Source organism: Vigna unguiculata, chromosome 6 (assembly GCF_004118075.2).
Source record: "Vigna unguiculata cultivar IT97K-499-35 chromosome 6, ASM411807v1, whole genome shotgun sequence".
Classification (NCBI taxonomy): Eukaryota; Viridiplantae; Streptophyta; class Magnoliopsida; order Fabales; family Fabaceae; genus Vigna; species Vigna unguiculata.
In genome coordinates, this window is record NC_040284.1 from 6,975,508 (window position 1) to 6,997,985 (window position 22,478).

Here is a 22,478-nt window from a genome sequence, read left to right on the forward strand (position 1 = left end):
GATCAATTTATAGATAAGTTGTTTTATAAAGGGCAAAACAAATTTTATTATATAAAAGCTAATTTTAGTTTATAAAAAAAATATTTATTTATTTACTTTGTTTTATTATTCTAAGCATATTCCGGAAGAAATTTATTCAAATAGTATAACTTTGGCCAAATATATATATTTTTTCTTATTTATTTTGTACTTAATATTTATTCAATAAATTGACGGCAGGCTTTATTAATTATTTTGTACTAAGAAAATCAAATTGAAATTCAGTCCTTTCTGTTGAAGAATTGGTGATTGAAGGAGTAGGACAAGGCAAAAGTCAGAATTGGTCGGTCATACATAATTTGAGACGAAGAGGATTGGAGAATAGCATGGCGTTGCAAGCAGGCGTGAACACCTCCAAGGTTCTCATTCTGGTCGGAGCCGGTAAGTAAGCGAACGATTGGGTTTATTATTACCAACTCCTTTATCGATTAACTTGTTTTGCTTTTGCTTCTTCGTTAGGTTTGAGTGGTTCTGTTTTGCTGAGGAGTGGCCAGTTATCTGGTCTCATCGCACAGCTTCAGGAGTTACTCAAGGGCGTCGACGATGCTGAGATTTCACCCGGCAGATACGACGCTGCGCTTATTGCTGCACAGGTGCGTATTTATCATGTCATCATGATACGCGCAATTCTTTTCTGTTTCTTTGCCACACACCGTATTGAATTGTTTATTTAACCGTGTATTTTAAGCTCAGATTCGAGAGCTAGCACATGAGATTAGGGAGTTGACGTTGTCTCGCCCTGTGACTATCTTCAATGCGAATTCTTCTTCATCTGGTACTTACGCTGAATTCTGTTGCAATTTTGGGTATTTTTGTTTCTTCAGTTGTGGAATTAAACATCAGAGGATAAACTAATTTACTTTTTAGACCTCGATTAATCTATGATAGAATGCTACTGAGTAATGTTATATGTGAACATGTTTCCTGATTATGATGCTAAGTTGACCAACCAATGCTCATTTTCTTTGTAGGCTTGCTTCTCACATTACATTGTATAGGAATTATTAATGATAATTGTCTTATGCTTAATGAAGTTACTAGTATACATAGGCCTTAATTGGATACAAGTCAAGTGTTTAGTAGAAAATGAAAATAAGATTGTAAACTGAATTCATCTTCTCCTATAAGTAAATAATAGTGTATGCTTAAGGTAAATAAGCTTTTGGACTTTAAATTAGCTTTTAAACTTATGGGAGAAGCTTAATTTTTTTTCCTTCTTATTTTTACAAGTGCTTATTGAAGAGTTTATCTACCTTAACCTTTTAAAATCTATTTCTTTTAACCATGCGTCAAGGAAACTCTAACTTTAAGTTATAAACTGTATGCTTTTGGGGTTCTCCAAGATGGCTTCAGTCAACCAAATTCAAATTTACCAGTTAAGTGTGTCTACTTATTTCTTAAAGAATTCTTAATCATCCCTTATGCAATCCTTATTAATTCAAATTTCCTTGTTTGATAATAGTTGATGTTAACATCTTTACACCATATTTATCATTCCTTGATAGTGGCACATGGTGGCTGACCGAAATAATGCTACAACAGTATAACACTTAGTGAGATGACTTCTATTTGTTTTTTTTCATACTATATACATATAAACACTCAACAAAAATGCTAAAAGATCTTTACATGTTCCTAATTATGAATAAAATGTTATACAAGTAAATAGTAACTTATTGAGAAGGATACCATGACTAACCATAGAGATAGAGAGAAATGGAGTGAATGAGTTTGGGTCTTTGGCGAGATAGATAACCAAAGAAGGACCTCAGTGACTTGGACATGAGATAGATATTCATTTCATTTGTTACATATTGATGTGGTTTTGGACATTCTCAATCTTCTGGCCTTGTGCAGGCAATTTGTGTAATCATGGAAAATTTGTTTCTGGTGTAAAGATATTTTATTATCAAGTGTAATATTTTTCTTTTTTCCTTTCTTTATAAATACAAGTTCTTCTTCACTATATATGTCGTTGTTAATGTTTGAACATAGGGGGTATTGGCTCTTACATACTACCTGCTGCTGCAATAGGAGCTATGGGATATTGTTATATGTGGTGGAGGGTAAGCAATAATCCAATCACATTACCATAACAGGTACATTTATTTAGGAATCAACATATAATGTGATGAGGTTGACTAAACCCATATATTTCTTGCCACTTGTAGGGATGGTCATTTTCTGATGTAATGTTTGTGACAAAGAGGAATATGGTTAATGCTGTAGCAATTGTGTCAAAGCAATTAGAAAATGTACACGAAACATTGGCAGTAAGTAATTTATGTTAGCATTCCTATTTTCCTAAATGAACATTTTTCATCTTTGGGTGTTGCTGATGAATTTTGGTTTTAATTTGTGCAGTCAACAAAAAGGCATCTAACAAAGAGGTTGGAAGGTCTTGACTTGAAGTTGGAAGAGCATAATGAGTTGGGTCAACTTATATCAAATGATGTAAGGGAAATGGATTTTCCTTTTTTCTAGATAATTAAAGGTGTTAAGGTAATTCATTAAAGCAATGTTTAATCAAAAGAAATTCCTAGCTCAATAAAATATGATCAAAAGACCACTCTTGATTTGTGATCTTGGGTGCATCAATCATTAAGATTGCTTCAGTTAAAGAAAATCATGAATAGTTATGACTGATTCAATATGTTTGTTTAGTGCACAATTTTGTTTTGATCAGCAATAAAAATATATAAAATAGAGAAGCACTTGGGATGCATATCAAAAAGCAAAGGTCAAAACCGCGGGAAACTAAAAGAGAATGCAACATCTCTAACCTACCATGAAGAGGATATAACAATTTATCATAACTGTTCTACGAGCAAATCAAATCAGATTTTTGATGACAATAGAGACATGTATGTTGAGGATACCATAAGCTCAAGGAAAACATAGGCCATACAACTTACATCTAAAGTCAAATTGTCCATCTTGATATGCTATTATGGGAGGTAACATTTTTAGTGAAGGTGAAGATAATGTCATGAGATTTAGTTAATTGAATGACAAACAAACATAAAGAACAAAGTCAATGGTTAGAGATGGAAGAGGTCCAACTCCATTGTTTTGGTGAAAGAGAAAGGTGAGAGTTGGCATTTTTTGTGTAGATTATAAAACCTTAAACAAGATAATAGTACCTAATAAGTTTACTATTCCGGTTATAGATGGGCTGCTTGATAAGGTGCAGAGATGTGTTGAGATATTTTCCAAATTATATTTAAAATTGGGTTACTACTAGATCAAAATGCAGGTGAGAAGACATTCAGAATACGACATTTAGGACTGATGAGTGGATTAACAAATGCCCCCCTTGACCTTACAGGCACTTGTGAACGAAGTTCTCAAACCATTTCTGTAGAAGTTCGTGATGGCTTTCTTCAATGATAAACTAATCTTCAATATTGACATTCACTCACATATGCAGTACTTAGAACATGTTTTGGAGGTGGTGGATCAAAATCAGTTGAAGTTAAACAAGAAGAAATGTATGTTTGGTCCACACGTTCTAGAATATCAGAAGAAGGGTTCACAAATGATCTTAAGAAGGTAGACACAATGTCTTCATGGTTAGCACCAAGGGATGTTAAGAGTTCATGTGGTTTCCTTGGACTAAAGGGTTATTGCCGCAAATTTGTAAAGCATATGGCAAGATTGCTAAGCTAGTGACTTAGCTATGAAACAAAGATGACATTATTTGGTCAAGGTTACCTATATTTGCCATATCAAAATTTTCCAAACCATTTATGATAGAGATGAATGCATCTAGCTGTTATGCATAAGAAAGGAAGACCTTTAACATTTTGGAGTCAAGGGTTGTTAGAAAGAGCTTGAATGGCGATTGATGCATAAATTCACCACTACCTGTTAGGGTGATACCTTGTGATACTCACAAATAAAAAAGCTTCAAGTTACCAAAGTCGTAAGGGAAGCATACTATTTTGGTTATTGTGGACAAATAGAAAATTTTGCTCATTTCATTGAATTAAGACATTCATTTACAACAAGTGATGTGGCCGTTGTGTTCCATATGGGCATGGTTTTCCTTCATCAATTGTGAATGACGAGACTTTAGTTTTTTGAGCAAGTTTGGGATAGAGTTGATGACTAAAGTGGGTACCAAATTAAAATTTAGTACACCATACCATCGACAAACAAAGGTCATTAATTATTGTTTAGAAACTTGTTTGCATTGTCTTATAGGAACTTAGCTGAGTACGTGGTCTTATTTTCTAAGCTGTGCTAAATTTTGGTTCAATAAGAACTATAGTGCTGCTTCTAAAATGACCCGTTTTAAAGCACTGTATGGCAGGGACCCTACATTATTGTTCAAAGGAACCACAATTCCTTCTATAGTGGAAAAGATTAATCGACTTACTCAACAATGAGATAAGTTGTTAGCAAATTCAAAAGCTAATTTACTGACGTCTCAAGATTATATGAGAATGCAGGTCAATAACACAAACAAGATCTAGAATTTCAAGTAGGTGATTGAGTTTTGTCAAAATCTAACCTTATAAATTGAAGACTGTGGTCAAAGTTGAATGAGAAATTGAGTCCATGTATATATAGGCCAAATTGGGTGTTACATTGATTGGATTAGTGGCACATAAATTGAACTTACTTAGAAATAGTAAGGTTCATCCAATATTCCACATATCATTGCTTAGGAGGGTGAGAACAACAAAATAGTGTAATGTGGTCTTAAGTTTAATAGAAATAGTTTCTTATTATATCTCTTTATATACATACATTTGTTGGATATTTTCGGAAATAAGAATAACCTATTCTAGTAAACAAATCTCTGAGATTGCAGGATTGTTATGCTAGTAATAAAAACAAGATACAACAAATATACAAAATTAAAATACAGTAGGAATAATATCTAAATCTTCCTCAAATATATTTTGACACCCCCTTATGCTGGTGAATAAGTCTTCTCCATTCCTAGCTTGGATATAATTCTTTCAAAGTTATTGCGGTTCAGTCCCTTGGTGAGTATGTTTGTAAGTTGATCTTGAGTGGACACATGGAGTTCAAGTCATGTCACTATCAAGTTTTTCTTTGATAAATGTCTGTCCACTTCCAATATGTTTAGTTCTATCATGCTGTATTGGGTTGTGAACTATACTAATTGCAAATTTATTGTCATAATATAACCTCATAGCATGGTAGTAAGTATCGTACGATACACGATTCGTATCACCTGGTATGATACGATTCACAACCCCCACGATACGAATAGTAGGAAAACTCATTTATGTTCTCTAATTGTAGTTGTATTATTTGGATTGTTCATATTGCAGTTGTATTGTTCATATTGCACTCCGAATCGTGATTCAAACTAGAAACACACTCATGATGTCCCTAACTCTATCTCAAACGTGAACAATCCCAATTTCTCTATCTTCATGCTCATTGGGACCAACTTACTAGGTTTCCACCAAAGAAGGTGCAATGTCTAGTAGTTCACGACTATTATCACTTCGCAAAATTTTAATAGGAACACCAAATTGAGTTTGAATTTCATTAAAAAAAGATTGAAAGATATGAAATAATTCAGAACAACTCTTCATTAAAAGTAACCAAGTACACCGTGAATAATCATCAATAAAAGTAACAAAGTATTGAAAACCTAGACTAGATGCAACACGACTAAGTCCCCAAATATCAGAGTGAACTAAGGCAAAAGGGAATGAAACGCTGTGTGCGACACAACGAGGAAAAGAACTACGACTATGCTTGCCTAACTAATACAACTCACACACCAACTTGGACAACTTGGAGAAGCCAGGAACAAGCTGCTACAACTTGGCAAGACTATGATGGCCTAATTGAGCATGAAGAAGAAGAGGTGGAGACTCCATAACTGCACCAACATGAGAAGAAGGGCGGAGATGATAAAGACCATGACACTCACATCCGGTGCCAATCACCTGTCTCGAATTCCGGTCCTGTAAACAAACAAAAGATTAGGTAAAGGAAATAACACAATCAAGAGATCGAGTTAGACGACTAATAGATAATAAGTTAAAAGGAGACCCAGGGACATAAAGAACATTATCAATGGATAAAAAAGGAAAAAGATCGATAGTCCCAACACCATAAGCTAAAACACGAGACCCATTAGCCATTGTAACAGAGGGTAAATTATCCAGAGAGGACAAAGAAGAAAACAAAGATTTGTTACCAGTAATGTGAGGTGACACCTGAGTCGAACATCCAAGGACCAACAGATGAAGATTGAGTCAGACTAACAAAAGATGTACCTGTGTGGGCAACATAAGCCGTGGAACTAGAAAGCTTACGATCCTCACTCCATTTGAGAAATTCATTGAAGAAAGCAAATTTGTCGGTGGCAGAAACAAATGAATGAGGATCCGCAGGAGATGGTTGTGACGGTGGATCAGTGTGAAGAACAACAGCAGATCGAGGAGGACGACCATGTAAGGCATAATAGCGATCAATTTTTGGCCGAACTTGCCAAATGATCACACTTGTGACGCCCTTTTTCCGGCTTGTGTGAGCGGTGTCGATCATCACGTTGAGATACCAAAGTAGAGGAATCATTGGCATGGACAGGTGGATCAATGGAAGGTTGACAAGGCATATGCAAAATGGTGAAACAAGTAGAGGTAAAACTGGGTATAATAGTATAACCCAAAATCTGATCACGAACATGAGAATATTTTTTAGCAAGTCCGTAACATCACAACCATGAAGAACCCTGATTGTTGCTTGATTTCTTTCGTTGGAGTAGAGGCAGGAGGTAATACTTCATTAAATTCATGAAAAAGATCTGTCACCTTAACACATAATCTGCTAGGATCCTGAGTACGAGAAGCAACAACATTAAGCAGGTCATGACAGACACCATATAGACGTTGAGTGTCATTGGTGTACAGTAATTTGGTTTGTTCCTAGACTTCACAAAATGTGCCGTAGGCACAAAACAGAGGTTTCAAAGAAGCGTGAATCATATTCTTGAGAACCGTGCATAAGTGAGCATCAATTCTCTTCCAACGAGGAAGCTCAATGGGATCAACATCAGTCACATTGAGGGTAAGATGATCAAGATAGCCCTGACTCTCAAGCCAAAGTTTAACTTCGGACGCCCATGCCGAATAATTCTTGCCATCTAACTTATCAATGGGCAACTGCACATTGACATTTGGATGAAAAACAGACGAATCAGACATGGAGGCAACAAAAGTGGATGAAGTAGCAACGGAAGACGCCATGGAGGAGAGAGAGAAATCCTAAAAATTGAAAGTGCGCCAATAGAAACACAAAGCCCATATCTGGAAAGTTGAGGACGAGGCGAGTGCAGCGGTGGTGATCGGCGTCGGAAACGACAGTGCACCCACCGCCACTCATGGCGGAAGCAGACGACAACTGAGATGGTTAGACGGTGCGTGGGACCTCCGATGACCACGAAACCAACAACGTTGGGGTCGCTTGGCCGAGACGAGCAAAACCGTGTGGTCGTCGGTTGAAACTAGATCTCCGACAACGGTGACGGCAGCGGACGGCGGCAAAAGGAGGCGAAAGGCAGCGGTGGCAGTGGATTAGTGACAAAGGCAAAAAAGAATTCCTTAAGCTCTAGATACCATATTAAATATAGTGAAGCTAGGTTTGAGATTAATCTCCCTGGTGTAGAAAATACACACAGGGGCTATATTTATAATAAAGAAAATATGGGTTAAGCCAAAAATACATATGTAAAATAATAACAATAGAAACAGAAAATAAGATATTAATGATATCTTAACAACTATTAATAAAAGCAAGATACAAAAATATACAGAATTAAAATATATTAGGAATAATATCTAAGTTCATAAAATATATTCCGACATGTGGAGAGTCCGGTTCTGTCAAAGTAACCAGTGGATGAGTACTATTTTCATTCTAATAAAGTCTATTCTTTCCTCTTGGCCTTTCCTCTCTGGTACCACTGTAACAGCGACACGCTGCAAGCATGTTTATGCCATAAAAGTTTACCCTAACAGTAAAGTTGATTGTCTTAAAGCTAGGCTAGTGGAAAAATGATACACCCATTATATAGCCTTGATTATAGTTATAGTTTTTTCTCTTGTTGCCAAAATTACTTTTTGCCTCTTTCTTACCATGGCTGTTATTCACTATTGGCCTTTCTTCAAAGTTAATCGGATGAGATTTATAGGTTTGTATTTTTAATAAGGAGTTACCTTAATGAAAAGAAAGATTTATTTGGTCCTTCAAATGTTGTATTTGCTGTTAGTTTTGCAGTTGGTTAAGCTCCTTTGGTAAAATTCTTTTTAATGTGTTAAGAAGTATTCCATTTTTATTTTTTATTTTTTTGGCACGCAGGTGAATGAAGTGAAGTCAAACCTTTCTCAGATTGGATTTGATATTGAAGTTATACACAACATGATTTCTGGGCTGGTAAATCGGACTCTCTTTTCTCCTTTTTTTAAGCATCCAATCGACTGAAATTGTGCTCTTGTTGATGTTCTAACTTGACTTAATCAATCAACTTGATAGGAAGGGAAACTCGAGCTTGTTGAAGGCAAGCAGGTTATAAATTTATTATTGCAGGCATAGGTTACGTTCTAGCAAGTTTTCTTATAAATATTTATATATTTCCCTTGTTATCGTGCAGGAAATGACCAATTCAGGTCTCTGGTATTTATGCCAATTTGCTGATGGATTTAGCGACAGACCAAATGGTTACAAGGTTATATTTTTTCATCTTCATTTGTATTTTATCCCATTTATTGCCTTATCCAGTGTATAAAATTGTGTGGAAAGCAGAAAGGTTTTTATGATATAAGACTTCTAGTTTCTGATTAAAACACAATTCTTCTGTCAGTGATTAAGATTTCTGTATGAAGGAATTTTTTTGTGGTTTCTTGTGCAAATTCTTCTGTCAGTGACTAAAACACAATTCTTCTGTCAGTGATTAAGATTTTTGTGGTTTCTGATTAAAACACAATTCTTCTGTCAGTGATTAAGATATCTGATCCTTGATTTGTGACTGATTTTATAGGATATTGCAGAACCGACAACTAGTACAGTGACGACACTTGAGAAAAAATCACTCCAGGTTAATCAGCTATGGCATTTTTAGGATCAAGTTTTTCAAGTTCTAGTCAAACATGCTTACTTATTTTTAGTATATGTTTCAGGGTTTACAATTCATTGCTACAACTAGTGACACAGCTGAGAATTCGTCCATAATAACAAAGAAAGTTGGTCTCATTTCTTCAAATGACAAGGAACCTGCTTCGAAACAAAGAATACACAGGTCTTTTCCTTTGGGCATTGCTGTGAGCAAGGGCCTTACTGGGTTGGCGAGCGATTAGTATTTATTCTGATGAACCTGCTCGATCCCAATAGATTCAGTACTTCTCACATGGAGAGCAGATGGTGATTGCAATATATCTTAAAATGTATGAAACATTAAAGGAAGAAAAGAAAGGAGAATTTCATTGATATATTATGATAAGGAAAAAAAATCTGAATACAATGACTAGATCATTCTTTATTTAAACAAAAGAAGGGTATAAAAAATAAAAAACCATATTCTAGGTGACGCTCCTGTGTCTTCTTTGCAGTCCATTGCCTGCTGTGGTTGTTAGGTCAAGGTGGCGCAGCGGAAAAGATTGTGCAGGGATGATATAATTGTTTTGCACTTGCTGAGTTGGCATATTTAGTGCTTCACGGGAAGACCCAATATCACCTTTGTGAAATGTACTTGTTGTTTCATTGATTTGATAATTTGACATTCCCCACAAACTGGAGCATGGGAAATATCAATCATGCCCAGCTTGGAAATGAATGGTGTGAAGATTGTAAGAGGTAATGCTTTTGTAAAGAAAATCAGCTAGTTGTTCTTTGGATAAAATTGATAGTAAACGCAAGACTCCTCTTCAAGTTTTGTTCAAACAAAGTGACAATCAATCTTCAATTTTCAAGTGCTTTGTTCTCTCATAAAAAATAGGGTTGACAACTGTGTAGGGCACTTTGATTATCACAATAGAGGATATGGATGCTCTAGAAAAAGTGATTTGTAGGTCATGTAAAAGAAATAGCAACCATTGTAACTCACAAGCAACAACAAAGAGTGTCCTATAGTATGCTTCAGAGGAACATCTTGACACAGTTTTTGCTTCTCTGCTTTCCAAGAAATTAATGATGAACCCAAAAAGAAGCAATATCCTGAAATGAGCTTTTTAGAATCAGGACAACCAGCCCTGTCTCCATCAGAGAATCTTAACAGTTAAATTTCAGATTTTCTTGTAAAGAATAATCCTCTACCTAGACTGATTTTAAGATATCTGACTATTCTGCAAACAGCTCTATAGTGTGTCAGTGTTGGGCTTATTTAGAAATTGGCTAAGTTACTGAGTGGCTAACGTGATGTTTGGTCTAGTGGTGTATAAGTAAAGTAGCTTTTCAATTAATCTTTTGTATGCTGTTACATCTTGAATGTTACATCTTCAAATGGCTTTCCTGCATCTTAATAACTTAATTGAATGATCAAAAAGAGTTTTGGCAGGCTTTGATCCAAGTAGACCAGATTCACATAGAAGATCCAAACAATATATCCTTTGACAAATTGATGTTTCCAATTTGGAATGTGCCACCTCTAATCCAAAGAAGTATTTCAATGGGCCAAAGTCCTTGATTTGAAGTTAGAGTCAATAATAGCCTTTATTTTGGTGAATTCATCAAGATAATTTCTTGCAAGATTCTTTATAACAAAAGAATGGTATACAAAACAAAAAACCCTATTCTAGGTGATGCTCCTCTGTCTTCTCTGCATCCCATAGCCTATTGTGGTTGTTCGATCAAGGTGGTGCAGCGGAAAAATTCTGCAAGATGATATAATTGTTTTACACTTGCTGAGTTGGCATATTTAGTGCTTCATGTGAAAAACTAATATTACCCTTGTAAAATGTATTTGCTGTTTCATTATTTTGATAATTTAGCAATGTATTTTTTACGTCGGTCAAAGTTTGCCTGGCACACCCCGTCTCAAGTGTCTTAAAAATGGTTCTGCAATATTCCTTCAGATATTTATTAAAATGGGTTATGCTAATGATGCCTGGTTAATGTCATGCTAATGCCAAAATTAATTCTGTTGAGACAGGAATAAATATCACATATTTAATGTAGATTGATTTGAAATGTTTGAATATCAAAGTTACAGAAATTAAATATTCTCTAATTGTAATTAATACAATATTTCGGTGTAAACCAGTAGTTGCACGTTGTCACTTAGGCATAATGTTTGGGCATCATTCGTCTCCATCTTTCCCTTTCAACAATTTCATTTATCGAGTCATATTTTGAAACATGTTTTGCTACCAAATGACAAGATATGGAAGAGTGGATTGACTATATTTTTAAAATAGTCTGGAATTTATTTTTCGCAAAATCTTGTAACATTTTGTTTGATAATTTTGTATAAGAATGTGATATGATTCTATCTAGAAAATAGTATGATTGTTTCTGAATTTGAATCCTCAAGAGGCACGACACGAATAAATTAGAGAAAAACGCAGAATAAGACAAAGATGGAGGACGGCACAATCTAGCAGATTGATAAGTCAAGTGAAGATTCGTCACAAAGATGTTAATATTTGATAAGAATCAGAGGCCTAAGCCAAGAACAAAAAGAACCCTTTCTTTAATGAAATCAAATTCAATATATGACTAAAAGTGTCTACATCAATTTTTAGTACCTTTATTTATAGGCACATAAGTTTAAGCAAACCTGCAAACCTTACAAGAAGGTCCAAGCCCAAAACATAAAAGCATAAACTAATTATAAAAGAAAGATCAAACCCCAAAAACATAAAACATAACTAATTTCTAAAAGAAAATCCAAAAGTTCATTTTCAAGTTCTTCTTGTGTGGAGACAATCCTTTATCATTCCCTCCTTCTTGAAGAGAATTTGTTCTCAAATTCGTACCGCTTGAAGTTTAGGAAATAGACTTCTATCGTATCCTCCTTCTTAAAGACAATTTGTCCTTAAATTTGTCTCACTTGAAGATTCTTTATCATTCTCCCCTGTTTGGAGAGAATTTGACCCGAATTCTGAAAGGTCCTCCCGGGTCAAATACGCACCTTATAATGATATATTTGATGGCCCTGTAGGTATTGCACATTGACCCCAGTCTATCTTTCATAGGTACCAGAATGACTAGAATAGCACAGGGACTCAAACTTTCCTGAACCGATCCTTTGTCCATAAGTTGCGCCACATGCTTCTGTATCTCTTTAGTTTCTTCTGTGTTACTCCTATAGGTTAACCTATTAGGAAGGGATGCACCCTGAATGAGATCTATATTATACTCAGTACCCCTTTTAGGAGGTAAACCATGAGGGATGTCTTTAGGAAAGACATCATCATACTTTTTGAGATGTTGCTCCATACCTAAAGACAAATAAGCTTGCATAGAAGAGAGACAAATATTGTTAGGCATAAGCAAATATAAGGGTTGTTTCTTAATCAACACTCTGTGTATTTCTTTTTCTCTCAATAAAAGGCTTTTATCACTCCTTATTTTTTACCTTCCTTTTTCTTGCCTTTTTCTGTAATTTTCTTTCTTCCTTCTTTTCTCTCTTGCTCTCTTCTCACTCTCATCTTAATTTGATCCTCACAAACTTCTCTAGGAGATAAAGGTGTTAGGGACACCTTTTGCCCCTTAAACAGGAAAGAATACTTATTTGTTAGACCATCATGGGTTACTTTTCTATCATATTGCCAAGGCCTCCCCAACAACAAGTGACTCGCCTCCATAGGTATCATATCACATACTACCTCATCGACATATTTACCGATAGAGAAAGCAATGTTCACTTGCTTATCTACCACCAATTCTCCATCCTCACTCAAGCATTGCAAAATATAAGGACTAGGGTGCATAGATGTCACCAAACCAAGCTTTTCTACTAGCCGTTTACTAGCTACATTTGTACAAATTCCTCCATCAATGATGAGTGAACACACCTTTCCTCTAACCATACATCTAGAATGGAAAATATTTCTTCTTTGGGTCTCATATTCCTCCTTATTCATACTACCCAACAACCGTCTAACCATCAAGAGGTCTCCCTCCACAGGGGGGACTTCACACTCCTTTTCCTCCTCATCACTACTAGATGATTCAGATGATTCACCCACATAATGCTCACTAATGTACTCACCATTCGCCAACAACATCATAGTTCTTCTATTGGGACATTCAGCTGCGTATGTCTTCTACCCAAACATTTAAAACATTTTATTGCACTAGAACGTGAAGAATCATCATTACTAGCTTGAGAAGTTACTTTACTATTTGAGGACTCCTTCTCCTTAGATTTAGGAATGGTAGAAGTAGCTTCCTCCTTCTTATATTTCTCCGTATCTCTCCATGAGGTGGATGACTTCCTATAGGCGCTTCTTCTCTTGAGTTGTTGTTCCACTCTGGTGGCTTGATGAATAAGATCCTCCAAGGTCTCATAATGGTGCGTTTCCACCACATCTTGAATCTCCCTATTTAATCCATTCAAGAATCTAACCATTGTAGCCATATGTGTTTCTTCCACTTCAACTTTCATCAAGGTGACCTCCATCTCTTGAACATACTCTTCAACACTTTATTTTCCTGTGTAAGTCTTTGTAATTTGTTGAAGATCTCTTTTTTATAATAAAGAGGCACAAATCTTTCCTTCATAGCTACCTTTAATTGCTCCCATGTAGAAATTGGCAACCGCCTTCTTCTAGCTATGTCCACGTGATTTGATTCCACCAATTCATAGCATAGCCTTCAAACTCCAAGAAAGCTATAAGCACCTTATCATCATCCTCATAATCGTAAGAGTTGAAGATTTGGTCAAGCTTCATTTCCCATGCCAGGTAAGCTTCCGGGTCATTAGCTCCATTAAATTTAGGAATTATAATCTTCTTCCACATTTTATCTCTTCGAGGTGCGTGGTTCCCGAAATCCTCTTGTCTCTGGCCTTGTCTAGGCCTAAAATCATGCTCCTCCTCATCATTATCCCTCCTAAGCATGTATTTCCCAAATGCCTCACGTCTTTGGCCTCGCCGTGGCCTAAAAACATGTGCTGCTTCATCATTATGAGAAGAATGGTCTGAATCATCATGTCTCCTTCTTCTTCTCTCACTCCCTCTAATCTCACGCTCACATCTTCATTAAACTTTTGGAGCCTTTCGAACTGTTGTTGATTGTGTTGTTGCATTTGATTCATTTGTAATGTGAGCTTATCAAGAACAACCATAAGTGTCGCAGTCTTAGGTGATAGAGGCTCACTATTTTGGGAAGAAGTCATGCCCTACAAGCAAATGTTAGCAATAATATATATATATATATATATATATATATATATATATATATATATTATTTTTTTTTGGACCTCACCACTCTGCTAAGTGTTTTACTCAATTTTTCACTTGTGTATCACACTTATAGGCTTTTCTGGAATGTACTCTCTTGCCTTTTACCACTCAAATTCCCTTTAGGGCTTGACAAAGAACACTAGTAACTTAAGCAAAGAGTGAACAAACAATGTGAAAAATGTTACAAGATATAAATCTTAACTTGAGAGGACAAAGAAAATTTAAAACTCTAGACAAAACTTCAAGGAATTTTAAAGACACAAAACAAGAAAATTAAAATTAGAAAATAATAGGACTACCAAAGAGATTCAAATGAGACAACACAGAGACTCTAAGAGAAAGACCAAAACAAGAAAATTAAAATTAGAAAATTAGAAAATAATAGGACTACCAAAGAGATTTAAATAAGACAACACGAAGACTCTAAGAGAAAGATTGATTACAAGTAGATATCAATAAATCACTAATAAATTGCAATAAAAGTTATGTTGAACTCCCCCTTTTTTTTTTTGGATCCTTCTTTTTCTACTTTTTTTTTCAATATATATTTGTTTCCTTTGGACTTGATCCACAATATTTTTGTTTTTTTGTTTCTTTTTTTGCAGTTCAACAAATAAAAACAAACTTAAACAATTGATCCTTTAAATCCTCATACTCATGTAAATCAAAAGTAAGTGTACTTGCAAATTCCAAATACAAAAACAAATAATTTCCACGAAATCAAATGTAGAAATATACAATTTAAATAAAGAACAGAAAAGAAAAAAAAACGCCAAATAAAAAAAAAATTCAACCAAATTGGAAACAACCTTAGGGGTTTTACTCCTTACAAACGAAACAAAGAAAATTTAAAACAAAAAAACATAGAACAAGCAGACATTGAAAAATTGTACTTTTTTTTTTATATGATAGAAAAATAACATAGAAGAGGAAATTCAAACCAGAACCTTGCTCTAGATACCAGATGATACGATCTTATCCAGGAAAGAGTATGATGGTTTCTGAATTTGAATCCTCAAGAGGCACGACACGAATAAATAAGAGAAGAACGCAGAATAAGACAGAGATGGAGGACGCCACAATCTATAGATTGATAAGTCAAGTGAAGATTCGCCACAAAGATGTTAATCTTTGATAAGACCCAGAGGCCTAAGCCAAGAACAAAGAGAACCATCTCTTTAATGAAATCAAATTTAATATATGACTAAAAGTGTCTACATCAGTTTTTAGTACCTTTATTTATAGGCACATAAGTTTAAGCAAACTTGCAAACCCTACAAGAAGGCCCAAGCCCAAAACATAAAAACATAAACTAATTATAAAAGAAAGCTCAAAACCCAAAAACATAAAACATAACTAATTTCTAAAAGAAAACCCAAAAGTTCATTTTCAAGTTCTTCTTGTATGAAATCTTGGGATAGTCCTTTATCATTCTCTCCTTCTTGAAGAGAATTTGTGCTAAAGTTCGTACCACTTGAAGTTTAGGAAATAGACTTCTATCATACCCTCCATCTTAAAGAGAATTTGTCCTCAAATTCGTCTCACTTGAAGATTCTTTATCATAATGTTACCAGTGTAAACTTAAATGTTACCTGTATGCACAATGATAACAGACAAAAGTCAAAACATTAAAAGAAAAAATGTATAAAGTCGAGTTGAGAGACAGAAAATCAGATATTATCCTAATTTGCTGACGACCATTGTATTTTATTTTCAACTCTTTTGCTAAATTTATCGAAATTCTTCACTAGTTTATTTAGAAACCCTTACAAAATCGGAACAAGTGAACAAGTGAATATTAGAGACTCAAAGACCTTTACAAAAGAAATTGCTTTTGACATCTCAATTTTAAGTGAAATTTCATTTAGTATCCTCAGAATCTTTTCTTTTACCTTTATAAGCGTGGAAAAGTTCAAATTGTCTATGTATAAAAAATATTCCAGATTACATAATCTACAAGTTTATTTTGAATTATGCATTGTAATATTGAAAAATGTATTTTGGATTGTATAATCCAAGAATGTATTATAGATTGTACAGTTTTGTTCGACATGTATTTCTAAATTATATATGTGGATACTTATTTCATTTTGGATTGTGCAATCCTAAATATTTTACAATTTATATAATATGAAAATGCGCTATAGATTAGCATGGATAAGTGCACCCTAGGAGCACTTGTTTTCTGTAATTGGTTTTTCTGGTAGTCTTTAGTCCTTCACTTGTAGTGCCTCTCAAAACAGTTTCTTACCTTGAACATAAAACTACATGTACAACCTATCAAAGTTCCAGGTAATGTCTTCCAAAGTAACCAACCACTTAATTCCTAACACCACATCACAATATCTAAAGGGTATACGAAGTATATTTGATGTAAATTCAGTGTTGTAGTGTTATGAAGCATCCAAGGAAATTGCTTAGCAGTTGAAGTAATAACTACCGGAGTGCTATCAGCTCATCCTCATATAGAAAATTACAGGTACTTCCTCTGTCAATAAGTATATGCAAGGGTTTTTGGTTATAGTAGCCTGCCACTCTCATGGTTTTGAAGCTAGCTATACCCATCAGGGCATTAACTGATATTCAGGGTCCAAGGAATTACTACCCTCTTCTTGAGTGTCCTCAAATTGATCCACCATTTTTACCTTTGTATCATTCATGTCTACCACATGAATCTCAGGTTTCTTCTATGTCAATGCATGTGTAGGGCTATATGTGAATTGGGAGGCTTGTCTATTAGGGTTATGTGCAAAAAAAATGGCTTTGTACTAGTTTGTGGTTTCTGGAATGTAGGAAAGGTTTTGGTAGTGATGTTTGAACCGTAGGCTGATTCATACAATTTAGCCAACTGAAATGCCTTTCTTATATCATAAGGTTTGAAACCTTCTAACAGTCATTTGAATGTCGTTTTTCAATCCTCCTAAAAATCAGCTTAACAAGTGAGCATCATTAGGATTAATCTAAAGGTTATTATTGCATAGAAGTTTTCATGGTACTCTATCAATGCCTTAATTGCATAAGCTCGAACATGGGATTATCACATATTTCACCAAAACGGTCTATTATTAGTATTTTTCTAAGTTCAAGCCAATTAGTTCAAAAATGAGGTATGCCATTATAGTGCCTTCAAAGTGGATTACAACCAATGTTACATGAAAATCCTCACGTTTCACAATGATAGATCCATTATTAAATTGCATCATGTTATGAATAGTCAAAGTGTGAGTCAAAGTCCCACATTGGATAGAAAAGACAAAGTTAAATACTATATAAAAACAAAACCCATGACAATATTGCCTTAAGGTTTTAGGGTTAACGTAGTGTCTAAAGTCTTATATGTGTAAGACTAATGTCATATAACCATATATGCCGACTACAATTTCTCAATGACCATGACTATGACAATATGACCATGACCGTAACCCATATATATCCATATATATGAAAAAATATATAACCTATCACATCACCACTTAAGTGTAAAATATCAATTTGTGCCAACCACATTCCACAAGAATAATTGGAACTCGAAGGAAGATCTCCTTTTTGTAATGTCTCTAATATTCACCGATCAACTGAAGAATGAATTGCATGTTGAACTGGAGGTGTAATTTCCATTAGGCATGCTTCAATTTTAGACTTCATTCTATTCTCCAAACGTTCCTTTTGTTCACGTATGGCTACTTGACTACGAGTTGCTTCTGCCATAACTGTGGATGGAAGGTTAGTATTTCTGGATCCAGTTAGTATAGTAACTTCCAGAATGACTGTTCCGATTAAATTCAAAGCAAATTAGATCTATCAATCCAGAATATGTCATCAAATTAGTTATTCTGAGAAGAATATAATAATTTTTGTTAATTATTTTAAAAACAAAATATTGAAGGATAAAATGGTACATTATGTAAAATTGAGGGGGCAGGAAGAAGAATATGGGATGCAAGTGAAGATGGTACAAATACCCGAATATATAGTCAATGAATACTTTAAACATATACTTAAAAGCGAAAAAAATTATTTAATACCCTTAAAGTAAGTTCATTACACAAATAATTGTGACAATAATGCAAAGTCTTAAACCCAGACATCTTACCAACTGATACCTGAATTTTGACTATTAGTAAAGTAAATATATCACATTTTAATGATGAATTCTTATATTTAAGAGTACAAACCTCAAACTGATTCAATATATCAAAGTTGTGGTAATGCCAAATTATGTTGTCTAGATTACATAATGAAATCAATCTTCAAACATCCAGAATTGCTATCAGTTAATCTCATTGATGCTTAACGCCAAAACAAAACCATCCCAAAGACATGGATCGGTATACCATAAGATTCACCGGTTCAAGCTTTCACATTTAAGGATCGTTCAATTTCTTCTAAAGAACGACCCTTAGTTTCTACTATGAAGTAATAGGCAAATGTTGCAGCTGATAGGGAAACTGCTCCAAAGCTGGCATATATAGGTGCCACTCCAAATTTCTCCACCAACTCAAGGAAAAATAATCCCACAATAAAATTGCACACCTAGATATAAAGGACAAATTAAAATAAGCCCAAAAAATTCCATCACATTTAGCAACTAAATTGACATGAAAAAGCTTTCAATAGAGGAAAGGTTTCAATACACACCCAATGGGTAGAAAAACTTAATCCCATTATCTTCCCTCGTGTCCTCGTACTGCTAAGTTCTGATATAATGATGCCAGTTACGGGTCCAGCTCCAATTGCAAAAGAGAATATATACCTGTGGAATAATATAAAGGAAAAGTGGGCCTTCCTAGTGTGAATCTTGTAGAGAATATAAAATACGAGGAAAATCTTCAAGTTATCATCTATGTTCACGTTAATAAATAATAAAGGAATTATGCTAATAGTGGCAATTGCTTAATGTTGCAATGCTATAATAATGTGTTGCATGAATATTGTATATATAGCAGTTGAAAAACTGACTCCTTGGTTATTAGTTTTGTTACTATTACATATCTTAAATCGATTAAGAATAACGTAAAATTATAATTTATAAGTAAAGTGCAATCCTCACCTTACAAGTCAATTTTGAGAGGTTTTATTAAGCATAAACCCACTTATTAAGATGGCAACAAAACTATTCAGAGCCTATCTATAATCAAGTTTTTTGGGGCTATTATGCTACCCTTATCGAACTCTTGTTAGACGACATGTAAATATATCATCCTATGCTCAAGATCGACTAGGAATAAGGCCAGATTATAGTATATATAAGTGAGGTGCAAAGTTTATTTTACAATATGATTTTGAGAGGTTATGTTAGGCACAAACCTACATATTAAGATCTCAAATTTAAAAAAAAAAATGTTTTTTCAATATTTCAATAATGAGGCCATTAGACCTATAAATACACGAGCTTAATTTAGAAAATATACAGAGCTAGTTTTAAGGAAACAAATCCCTGTAATTGTGAGATTGTCTTTTAATACATAATCCTAGTTTTAATAGTAAGTCTTTGATACATTTCTTCGTGCACTACAATTTCATCCTTTGCAGTTCCTAACTTTATGTTTAGATCAATTGGAGTACTAGTTAGTCTGCAGGTTGTCTTCCTCGTTTTAATAACATACTTTTGTTGAGATGTGGAGATTCCTTTTTTGGAATGAGCCACTTCAATTTCCAAATAATACTTAAATCTTCCTAATGTCTTTATCTCAAATTCCATTTCAAGCATTGACTTAACATTTGCTGTTCCCTTTTGTCATCCACAGTTACTATAATATCATCATCATACACCAACAATATTGTTACCTCCCCTAAACTTGCAATGCACTTTCTCTCTCCTAAGCAAACTACCCTACATCCCACTACCTGCCTATGATGAGTTCTTGGTTTCCATCAATACCACCCACTTTAATATCAACCTTGTCCTCAAGGAAGAGGAAATAAACTTTCCCTTGATAGAAGTCGTTGTCTCCCCCATCCAGCCTTTTCAACAAGCTAAGATACTTGAGAATAAATTTATGAGAAGAGGTACTTCAGAGATCTCTCATGAATCTCGGTTGATTAATATATATCGTTGAGTAACAAGGAGATTTATTAATTAACCTGTCAATTGAGATATTGTAGGAACATGAATAGCAGTTATTAGGTTTGGTTTCTTAATTTTGATCAGCCACAAGAATATTGGGTGCCAAGGAACCTTAGTGCTATAGAAACTAGTGTAGGTGTGCCTATTTCTAAGGATTGAAATTTTGTGAAAATGAGCAAATGAAGTTGTATTATGATAATCATGCAGCTCTTAATACTGTCTCGAGAGAACTAAACATATGAAGATTGATTGTCATTTTCTTAGAGAGAAGTTGCTGTCCCAGATCTTATTACAGGGTTTGTCAATGCTAATGAACAACTCAGACATTCTAACTACATCTCCAAGAGGACTAAAGATCCAATGTATATGTTCCAAGCTGAACAAGCTTCCAGCTTGAGAGGGAGTGTTGAAATATAATGTTCTTTAATAAATATTTCCTTTGTGGGTACCCAGCTTTAGGATTAGGGTTTTAGTTAAATGCGTAGGCTTTTTTTGTATCCTATATATATATATATATATATATATATATATATCAATAAAAAGCACAAAAGTGTAGGTTGAATACACTGTTTTCTATCCATCTTATTTGCTCAAGGAAAACCAAATCAACAAACAGGAAATGGATCAACGAAATGGAATAAAATTAATTCATATCTCCTCTGTTTATTGTAATGATTTGTTTTCTAAGTGGAGATAAAGCAACTGTGCTGTCTCAATCACACGATAGTTTAACATACCTATCTAGAGCCTCATTGTAACTCTATTAATCAATGAATATGAAAAATAAGTATTTCAAGATAGAAAAATAGAGAAAGAAGCAAATAAATTTGAATAGCATCTAGTAATTGTTGCCTAACTTTTATTGTGGATAGAAAAGCTAGGTTTATTTTGCAAAGACAAATGACAGTAGACTATTAGCAATGCCAAGTAAATGCTTACATAATAGTTCCTAGTATTGATAAGTTGTTGCTGAGTTGCTCGTCCAATGGACAGAAGACAGCAGAGGACACAAGAAACATTGAAATTGCCTACAAAGATGCACAGGTGAAAGTCAACTGCAATAGTCTTGGGCGAAAAGATAGACTCTTTAGAGATATATATGAAAGAGTTCAGTGTGTGCCTGTGATAGAAACTTATAACCATAACCCCGTTTTAATGATAATGTTCATCTTTTCATCTCCTACTGATGAGAAGGAGAGATCAGAATGTGAATAACAGAAACAAAAGTAGCAGCTGTCTCCTTTCCCCCATCACATTTTATGTTAGGAATATCATAACCAATAATGACATCAATAACAATATAACAACTCACTCAAACCTTTCATAACTCTGGTGTCTCACAACACCATTCACAAAGCCTATTGTATTAAACAACAATTTAAACATATCATCATAGGTTCAAAACATGTCATCACAACAATTAATACAATCACCACTTGAGCAACCACCCTTCCTGCTTCTCAAGCCTTACAGATAGGTTTCACTTGCCATCACTCTCCTTGAGAGCTTTCCCGACGAAGTATACAAGTGTCACTTTCCCTCACTCTCCTCGAGAGTTTCCTTGACGAAGTACATAGGTGCCACTTCCCATCAGTCTCCTTGAGAGCTTCCCCAACAAAATACATATGTGCCACTTCCCATCACTCTTCTCGAAAGCCCCCGGCAAAGCTCATCTCCGGTATAGTTACACAGAATTACCTTTTGCTCTACTCTCCCAGACACTTAGGGGTGGAGTCAACAGTCAAGGTCACACTCAAGCTCATCAGTAGAGACTGAGAGAGTGCCCACCTTTCGCTAAGTCACCACCACACAAGCATACATTTACATATCATTACAATCATACTAAATAACATCAACTCCACAATTTCTACTCATAAAATAATACATCACATAAAACATTGTTCACGTAACCCTTTACCCTCTCCACTTTCTTCCTCTCAATGTTCCTCCTTTCAATGATTATCATTACCTTA

The 22,478-nt window shown here is 34.7% G+C and overlaps 2 protein-coding genes across 8 annotated transcripts in view; one reads left to right on the top strand and one right to left on the bottom strand.

Moving 5' to 3' along the window:
* The first annotated feature begins 236 nt into the window (after nt 1-236).
* On the top strand, nt 237-10,001 carry LOC114188738. Of its 2 annotated transcripts, XR_003605424.1 has the most exons (12): nt 237-420; nt 499-632; nt 733-814; nt 2,035-2,105; nt 2,211-2,312; nt 2,404-2,493; nt 8,395-8,469; nt 8,569-8,601; nt 8,687-8,761; nt 9,074-9,130; nt 9,213-9,476; nt 9,642-10,001. XR_003605424.1 is itself a non-coding variant. In XM_028077370.1 (11 exons), exons 1-11 carry the CDS (start codon nt 366-368, stop codon nt 9,387-9,389), a joined length of 951 nt encoding a protein of 316 aa, XP_027933171.1. In that variant the 5' UTR covers nt 237-365; the 3' UTR covers nt 9,390-10,001. The 2 variants fall into 2 exon arrangements, 1 of the variants encoding a protein (XP_027933171.1); XM_028077370.1 differs by having other exon boundaries at nt 9,213-10,001.
* Nucleotides 10,002-18,433: 8,432 nt separating this feature from the next.
* LOC114188717 (probable plastidic glucose transporter 1) overlaps nt 18,434-22,478 on the bottom strand; it is a 39,674-nt gene continuing 35,629 nt past the window's right edge. For all 6 annotated transcript variants that reach the window (XM_028077343.1, XM_028077344.1, XM_028077340.1 and 3 more), the window contains 3 exons: nt 21,445-21,533; nt 19,077-19,191; nt 18,434-18,971 (listed from right to left, as the gene is read on the bottom strand). In XM_028077343.1, coding sequence (XP_027933144.1) covers nt 18,789-18,971; nt 19,077-19,191; nt 21,445-21,533 — 387 coding nt within the window. In that variant the 3' untranslated portion in view covers nt 18,434-18,788. The remainder of the gene's footprint in view (nt 18,972-19,076; nt 19,192-21,444; nt 21,534-22,478) is intronic.